The 8,534-nt window shown below is 41.0% G+C and overlaps 1 protein-coding gene across 1 annotated transcript in view; it reads right to left on the bottom strand.

Moving 5' to 3' along the window:
• Nucleotides 1-8,534, bottom strand: part of zgc:158263 (ceramide kinase family protein) — a 19,851-nt gene extending 11,317 nt beyond the window's left edge. Inside the window, exons 1-10 of the mRNA XM_037684488.1 lie at nt 8,411-8,534; nt 6,918-7,013; nt 6,612-6,749; nt 4,800-4,928; nt 4,663-4,726; nt 4,408-4,553; nt 4,253-4,327; nt 4,000-4,152; nt 1,901-2,006; nt 26-129 (exon numbers count right to left, since the gene is read on the bottom strand). Coding sequence (XP_037540416.1) covers nt 26-129; nt 1,901-2,006; nt 4,000-4,152; nt 4,253-4,327; nt 4,408-4,553; nt 4,663-4,726; nt 4,800-4,928; nt 6,612-6,749; nt 6,918-7,013; nt 8,411-8,534 — 1,135 coding nt within the window. The remainder of the gene's footprint in view (nt 1-25; nt 130-1,900; nt 2,007-3,999; nt 4,153-4,252; nt 4,328-4,407; nt 4,554-4,662; nt 4,727-4,799; nt 4,929-6,611; nt 6,750-6,917; nt 7,014-8,410) is intronic.

Genomic DNA, 8,534 nt, shown 5'->3' with positions numbered 1-8,534 from the left:
TATATATCCTGTTTGTATTCGTTACCTTCTGATTCAGTATTGAACTGTCCAGAGTACGAACTGTACAGGGAGCCTGAGTCTGAAGAGTTGGGGAAAAGTCTTTCTGTGCTTCTGGCACACACACCACACCTAAACATATACACACACACAACAGACAGAGTTTCTCTGTGAAGTATATCAAATAAATTAAAAAAATAAAAAAACCAGCTACTACCACTGGGTGTCAGCTAAGTGTTCATAATGCTGCTATAAGCATAAAGTTAAGCACTGTCTTTTTTTTCTTTCACCCAGTAGGCCAAGTGTCAGCTTTCATTTAGATCAGGTTCCTACTGTCCTGGTTCCTACTCTCCTTAAGATCCACCCAACACCTGAGTCCCCACTGCAGGCTGTGACGCTGAACAGTCTCACTGTGGCCTGAATAATAATGATATGAACCCACACACACTTCCTGTTCTTCTGATTAAAGGGGTGTAGGGTTACAACAAATCATCCTCTTCCTCAGAGAAATTAGATTAGGACACAAATAAAGTGGAAAAGATTAATGAGTCAAGCTGCTTTATTGTATGACTCCTGATGCATGTAGATTTTTCTGTACCTCACTCAGCATTCATGCTGTGCTTTTTGAACATGTTTCCTTTAGTTATATCTTGAACTTCATGTGTTTGTTTACAATTGTAGTGCTTCAGATTATTTCTGAATCATTACCGTACTTGCCGCCGTACACGTCGCACAGCTGTATAAGTCGCATAAATCCAAAAAATGTCTAATAAAGTGAAAACAACATAAGTAAGTCGCTTCGTCATATAAGTCACATCTATTATGCGTCACCGCTGACCACCCGGAAACGTGCCATTGTTGTGCCAAAAATCGATTGGCTGCCAAATGGTGGCCATGGGAGCATGCACAGGAGGACTTTAACAAGAATTTAACTAGATTAACACTTAAAAACAATTCTTTGTTTGCTTGAAATTATAACAAATGTGTGTCTCAGTTTAACTTTTCATTAATAAATGCACTATATTGGTCAAATCAACTGTATTTCAAAAATCGATTCGCTTAAGCGGGAGTGCGCAGAGAGAGGACTTGCTGTGCATTTCGTCGAAATTTAACAAGATTAGCACCAAAAAGAATTACAGTAGTCCCTCGCTACTTCACGGTTCATTTATCTTGGACTGGCTTTATCGCGGGTTTTCAAAATAGGATTGGACATGACACACAATTGGCTGATTGATGGATGAACTGCACGATCGGCATAGAATTTATTTTTTAATCATTTTAAATTATTTAGCACCTGTTGCACATTTTTGTGCAGCCCAGAGCTGCAGAAAAAAAGGTTAATGAGACACTTGGCTTGTCATATTGGTCGAGGGCCCTCTAGTGGCTGAAAATGGTAGTGTTCAATATTTTCCATGTCAGAATGAATGAAATTGTTAGATCTCAGACAAAAATTGGGTTATGAATATGGGGGGTAAGTTGTATTTTAGTCACTTCGGTGTGTAAATCGCAGGACTTGCAAATTCATGTAAAATGGTGCAACCTATATAGCAAAAAATACAATACTTATTTTGTTATATTTTTAGTGTGAAATTTGGTTGGTCTTCTACTGCCAAGTCCTGGTTCCATCCCAGTGGAAACAGAGGTAAAGTTACTCTTAGTTAAACTCACTTCTTTTATACAGGACAGGACATAATAAACTGTGAATGTTTGGAAAATAACCAGTAGATGTAGAGACAGCACAACATTTAACACGCATGTGCTGCTTTAGTTATGTGGTGTTAAAAAACTACCAAGTTGGTGCAGATTTTTCTCTTTCCTTCTTCCTCGCTTTATTTATTTATTGAAATAATTGCATGCGATTATTCATGCTACTTTGCGCGTGTGCCAACAGCTGGTGTTTTACCCTGAGAGGCAGCGTGTTTTGTCTCTAGGGCTGGAGAGCAGTGGGTCTGCTGGGAGATAATGAACTGTCCCTGCATAGCTCCTGTTGCTCAGATACACCAGTGCACCTAAATAACAAGAGAGACATAAGGTCAACTAAAACTGTGCAGCAACAGAACATTAAAAAAACACAACACATGACAACTTTGTTACACAAAATGTAAAAAAAGGAACTCTCTGGCTGCATTAGGCACTTTAAATTTGGTTACATAGTAGTAATTAACCACGCTGTGTGTGGGTGTGGAGTTAGCTAGTCTTAGGTGTGGTTAGACAGCAGTCAGAGCAAACTGGAAAATCACCAAGGATGCTGACAACTATGCACAGAGCCCATTTCCACAGTCTAAAAACCACTTAAAGGAATAGTTTGGATTTTTTAAAGTGAGGCTCTGTGGAAAGGTTGCAAGCAGTATCTCTGCAGTGAAGATCTCTCTGACATCAGTTTGAAGAAACAAGTATCAGCTGTTCTGAGCAGGGTCAGGGTAAAGTGGACTGCTGCCATCCTAAAACAACTCCAGTTTTGACTATATTTTTATGGATTATGTGGATGCAGTTTTGTGAGCCTTTCAGCAAATAGTTTTGCATTAGACAGTTATTTACAAAGAACTCTGGTTTTTACTCTGATGTTTGTGTAGGTCTGTGATCTGCAACCAGAAACTGTAGAATGAGAACCATGTCATGCAAAACTGAACTTATATATTCTCATCCAGAGTAACTGATGGTGTTTTATTACTGTATTTATTAACCTTTATTTAACCAAGCAAATCCCATTGAGATCACAGATCTTATTTGCAAGGGAGGCCTGGGCCTGAAGGCAGACTAACAGGCATGTTTTTGAACTGTGGGAGGAAACTAGCGTACCTGGAGAAACCCCACACAAAGTAGAGTCAAAATAGTGAAGTTGTGTTTGCACGAAGTGCATTTTTTTCCACTGCATTACTTTAACATCAGATAGGTTTCTCTGCCTGATGACATGTTACATGTGAAACACCATTTAGCAACATGTGTTTCACATGTAACATTGTGACTGAGGTAAAGGGAGCAAACCATCCTTCAGTATAAACATCCATAAACTTTACTGTAAATGAAGCTCTAAAATTATGCAGTTTAAAGTTCTACCAATGTGGTTTAAAGACTTGCGTTAGCTGTTAAGACAGAACAGTCCCGACACATTTCTGTTGCTACAAACTGAGATGCTGACTACTCGTAAAAACATTCAATTGTGTAAACATCTTAACTGTGTCCTCTTCAAAGTGTTGGTTAGTTTGACTCTGCTGCAATAACTTCTTAATTCTCCAAACTGAAACTGCTGTCCACTACAAATAAGATACTGTCTATTCAAAATTGCTACACTTGAACTCAGTTAAATAAATCCTAAATGTGCCTTTAAGGGCAGCACGGTGGCGCAACTGGTAGAGCTGCTGCCTCTCAGCGAACAGGTCCTTGGTTCAAACCCCGGTCCAGGGGCCTTCTGGGTGGAGTTTGCATGTTCTCTCCGTGCATGCGTGGGTTTTCTCCGGGTACTCCGGTTTCCTCCCACAGACCAAAAACATTCATGTTAGGCTGATTGGTAACTCTAAATTGTCCCTAGGTGTGAGTGAGAGAGTGAATGGTTGTTTGTCTTGTTTGTCTCTATGTGGCCCTGTGATGGACTTGCGACCTGTCCAGGGTGTACCCCGCCCCTCGCACAGTGATTGCTGGACATGGGCACCAGCGACCCCCGTGACCCAAAAATGGAATAAACGGGTAAAAATAATGGATGGCTGGATGGATGTGCCTTTAAGAAATTAACATTTTATTTAACACTTTAACATCATCTGCATCCTTTGAGCATGCAGTCAGTCACCAGATTCAAGATGAACGCCACTAATTGATCTTCGCAAACACAAAATGTTTCTAACAGTCATTTTTACAGATATTGAGCTGAGATTTGGTGTGATAGTAGCTGAGAGTCTAACAGATTGGTGTATTTGCCTTAAACCTTGGCATGAAAGGTGACAGACAATATGTATTCCTCCATTAAAGATTACATTTTACATTTGTTCATGAAAAATCCATCCAGACCTGAGTAGTCATATCTGACAGGTCCCATCCAGCGGTGTTTTTCACTCTCAGACAGTACATCTCCATAGAAGCCATAGCCCACCAGAGACACTGAGTAACGCACCAACCCAGAGCCATAATGGACTGAACACACATCTAAAGGCTGAGAGTCTCCTGCAAGGGGTTGTGGGAAATCAGAGAGTTTAACCAAGCAAAGCTAGAAGTCTACAAAACATCTGCATAGTGCTTCATTTGAAAGCAAACCTCTTTTTACCAACAATAATGTGCAAAGCTGAAGTAACGGGGTCGATCACTCCCCCTGTTGCGTAGCACACACAGTCTGTCGAACCTGCATCAGATCAATCAAATCAGAACAGGTGAGCCAAATCCTTAAACATAGCAGCAGCACTTGAGCTGAGCAACAAGGACCTGCAGGGATGATGCCGATATGAAGTGGACACGGCTGCAAAGTGACAGCAGGATCGTTCTCACAAACGCCTGCCTCTTGCTGCGTGCGCCCAATCACACCATGGAGTATTTCACTGAACATGCCATCTCCGCCCACACACACCACGCTGCCAAAAAGCAAACACAAGAGTTTCTGTTACATGAGAGCATCTCCCACCCTGGCTTCATAATGCTCTCTCACCACAATGTTTACACCACAGTGTCGGCTGCACTCACCCGTCAAAGCCTGTCAGATCCTTCTTAAGGAGGTGATCTCTGGCCTGGTTTCCCCTTTCAGTCACTAAACAGAACATATTATGATTAATGTTGCTTTGATTAGTTCTTTGAAAACCTGTGTGTCAGCTTTAATTCACCTATCACATGGGAGCTGATATCAGCCAGCTCAAACAGAGGGGCCACCAGGGAATGATAGATCTGCCTTCCTTTTTTCTTTCCTCCATATGGATTGATGAACACCAACAGTCTCTGTGGTCGCAAAGGACCTGAAAGATACACGCAGATGTTACAGTTCAATCCTCTTTGATATGAGACCGATGGACAGTTTAAAGTGAACATCTCATAGACTCATACAGAACACCATGGACTTTGTGGATAAGGTGAGGGATGTCATCATGGAGACTGATGAAACAATGGTCTCTTTTGATGTCACATCACTCTTTACGTGCATTCCTGTTGATGATGCAGTAGAGGTGGTCAGTTTAAAATTAAAATCAGACACCACTCTGAGCAGCAGGACCACGCTTTCTACAGAACAACTATGTCAACTCTTGAAACTGTGCCTGCAGTCAACCTACTTCACATATGGGGAGCAATATTATAGGCAGAAACATGGGTGTGCTATGGGGTCTCCAGTTTCTCCTATTGTTGCCAACCTGTACATGGAGGAGGTAGAAAAGAGAGCCTTGATGTCCTTTTCAGGGACACCACCAAGTCATTGGTTCAGGTATGTTGACGACACCTGGGTTAAAATTAAATCTCAGGAAGTCCAACATTTTACTGACCACATCAACTCTGTGGATAAATACATCAAGTTCACATGACAAGATGTAAAAAATGGCAAGTTGGCTTTCTTGGACTGTGAGGTCTCAGTCTCTGATAGAAGACATTTGCAAACCGAGGTGTACTGCAAACCCACCCACACAGACCAGTATTTGCAGTTTGACTTCCATCACCCTTTGGAGCACAAGTTAGGAGTCATCAGGACTCTGTATCACAGAGCAGACAGTGTCCCCACTAGCTCAGGAGCCAGGCAGAAGGAGAAATCCCACACAAGACAGGCTCTAGAGCAATGTGGATATCCTAACTGGGCCTTCCTGAAAGCAGAGAAAGAAACCCAAACAGGACTCCAGTCAGCCATCAGGTGAAAAGGAGGAACCCAGACCCAGACCAGTGGTCATTCCATATGTTGAGGGAGTATCAGAGAAACTGAGACGTTTATTTTCTAAACATAACGTCCCAGTGGCTTTTAAACCCCAAAATACATTACGGCAAAGACTGGTTCATCCCAAAGATCCAGTCCCCCAGCACAAACAGAGCAATGTTGTGTATGCTGTTCAGTGTCAGGAGGGCTGTGATCAGTCTTACATCGGGGAAACAAAACAGCCACTGGCCAAAAGGATGGCCCAGCACAGAAGATCATCATCATCAGACCAGGATTCTGCGGTCTACACTCATCTCCAGGCCAGCGGTCACTCTTTCAGGGATGAAGATGTTCACATCCTGGACAGAGAGGAACGATGGTTTGAGAGAGGAGTGAAGGAGGCCATCTTTGTGAAAAGAAATCGTCCATCGTTAAACAGGGGTGGAGGCCTCCGTGTTCAACTGTCCCCCTCTTACAATCCTGTTATTGCTAGTATCACTCAGCCTCCTGTGAATAGCAAGCAGTCATCAGTGTGCTAATGATCAGGTGTTAGGCTGATGGTCCCCCTTTTGCATGTGAACAACAAGGTTTGGCTGTCACCAGCAAACTGGTTGATCCACTATGAGAAGATGCTATTTATAAGACTGAGTTTGTTGCAGCTCCTCAGATGGAAGAAGTCTTTCAGATAAAAGACAAATCCATCCAGAGGACCTGTTAGCGTTTCCAAACTTTAAAAAAATGAAGATCCTTCTTGGAAATTCTCTAATGTATCTCTGTCCCTTAGCGTCCAATTGTCCATCCTTACTGTGTGTTTTGACAGCAGTCTTTAGCTGTTTTGTCCACTGGTCTCTTAGGACTCGGCTGGGGCAGCTGAACTGGATCCGGCCCAGTTTCCATAGCAACCCATAGGAGTTCCTGGTGCTGCTACGCTTCACGTAGAAAACTGAAAGTGGATGACAATTAAGAAGGTTGTAAAACCACATCAACAGATGCAGCTGTAACTGTCGCAGCCGACAGGTATAAGTCATGTGATAAACATCAACACGATGGGCTGTATTATTGAGTTACTGGTGAAAGTGGTCTGTGTGTGAAAGCTGCGATGAGAAAGTACCTGTAAAATCTTTGTCTCTATCTTCCACAGATTTGCGAGGCAGGATCTCCACTAGGCCTTCCTCCACTCCAACCAACTCGGCCACAGGCACTGAAACTTTAATACGTGCATACAATTAAAGACATCTATCCGTCTGTCCTTTTTGTATCTGCTCAGTCTTGTTCAGAGTCACGTAAGAACTAAAGTTAATCCCAGAATTCAAAAGGCCAAAGGGTGTGCTTTATCACAGGAAGCATGCACAAAACTGGATATTTTTAACCCTTAAATAACTAAATCTATCAATATACAGCAGAGCCATCAAATTCTGCTCCACAAAAAGCTAAGATAAAAATAAAAACTATATTGAATGGCTAATATTAGTTCATATTCTTTATTATATTTAAACTTAAGTGGGTTTTCACATGTTTAAATGTCCAATTATTTATACATTTTCCCAATACATTAAAGTATTTTAGAACTTATTAATTCAAGAAAAAGAAATAACATTAAAACTATTAATTTATTTTCTATCTTTGTGAAAAAACTGCAGTAAACAGTAATGTTTTCAGTCCTGGTTTAAAGAAGCCATCAATTTCTGCACAAATCTTTTTTTTTTTAATTCAAACCAAATTTGATTAACTCAATTCCATGACCATGAGATCCTTTATCTCACAACTGAACACATTTTTGCGTAAAACAGAAAAAAGACTCGTATTTATGAATTCCTTTACACCACTTCATAACAAAATGCAGTTGCACTGGTTAAACCGCATCAGTATCAGCCTTGGCCGGTTTATACACTGAAAACTGCTTCGAATTAAATCATTGCTTGTTTGAATAAAGGCTGACAGATCACCTGAAAGAAAGAATGTTGTTACTAGACCTCTGTGTTCACTTAAAAGTGCCACTAATTTTAAACTTATATTACAGATATAAATCAGTGTGCTGTTTGAGATAAATTATGTATTACATATCTGATTATATTTGTTTGTTGGTATTGTGTTTATCTTTTGTATTTTCAGATTAAAAGCCCCATTTGTTTGTATTTTTAAGAGTAAAAGTCAAAGACTTGGGAGAGTTTTGGTGGAAAGAAACAGCCCCTGTGGTTGTCAGCATGTTGTCATAATGGAAGCATGCGTGTGTGTGTGCGTGTGTGTGTGTGTGTGTTTTTCCCTGCTTATGTTATGTGCAAACTGTTTTTTCAGTCTTGCTGGTGCCGTTCAACTTGTTCGTCACGTTTTCTGCACACAGTGAAAACACTCCCTCCATGCAGTTGCCAAATATTATAACATTAATTGGGATTTTATTTAAATTTACATATAAGAACTAAATACAATGGGGAAAATTGAGTTATTTAAAAGCCAGGGTGTAATTTAAAATGATTGATTTATTATTTGCTGTTCAAAATTTAATGAATAACAAAACAAATACAATGTAATTATGTTGCATGTGTGTGTGTGTGCGCACGTGCATGTGTGTGGAGCTCAGTGTCACACAGCTCCTGCTCCACTCACCTGTTTTCTTGTCCCGCTTCTTCTTGTCTGCCTCGGTCCATCTGAAATGCCATCCTGTCAGAACAGCCAGGTATCTCTTGTTTCCAACCCACAGACTCGACTCCAGCCTCAGGTCGCTCTCCAT

This window comes from Nematolebias whitei, chromosome 11 (assembly GCF_014905685.2).
Source record: "Nematolebias whitei isolate Nwh7 chromosome 11, NemWhi1, whole genome shotgun sequence".
In the NCBI taxonomy this organism is placed as follows: domain Eukaryota; kingdom Metazoa; phylum Chordata; class Actinopteri; order Cyprinodontiformes; family Rivulidae; genus Nematolebias; species Nematolebias whitei.
The sequence above is the reverse complement of the archived record's forward strand: the minus strand, read 5'-3'. Positions and strand labels throughout refer to the sequence as shown.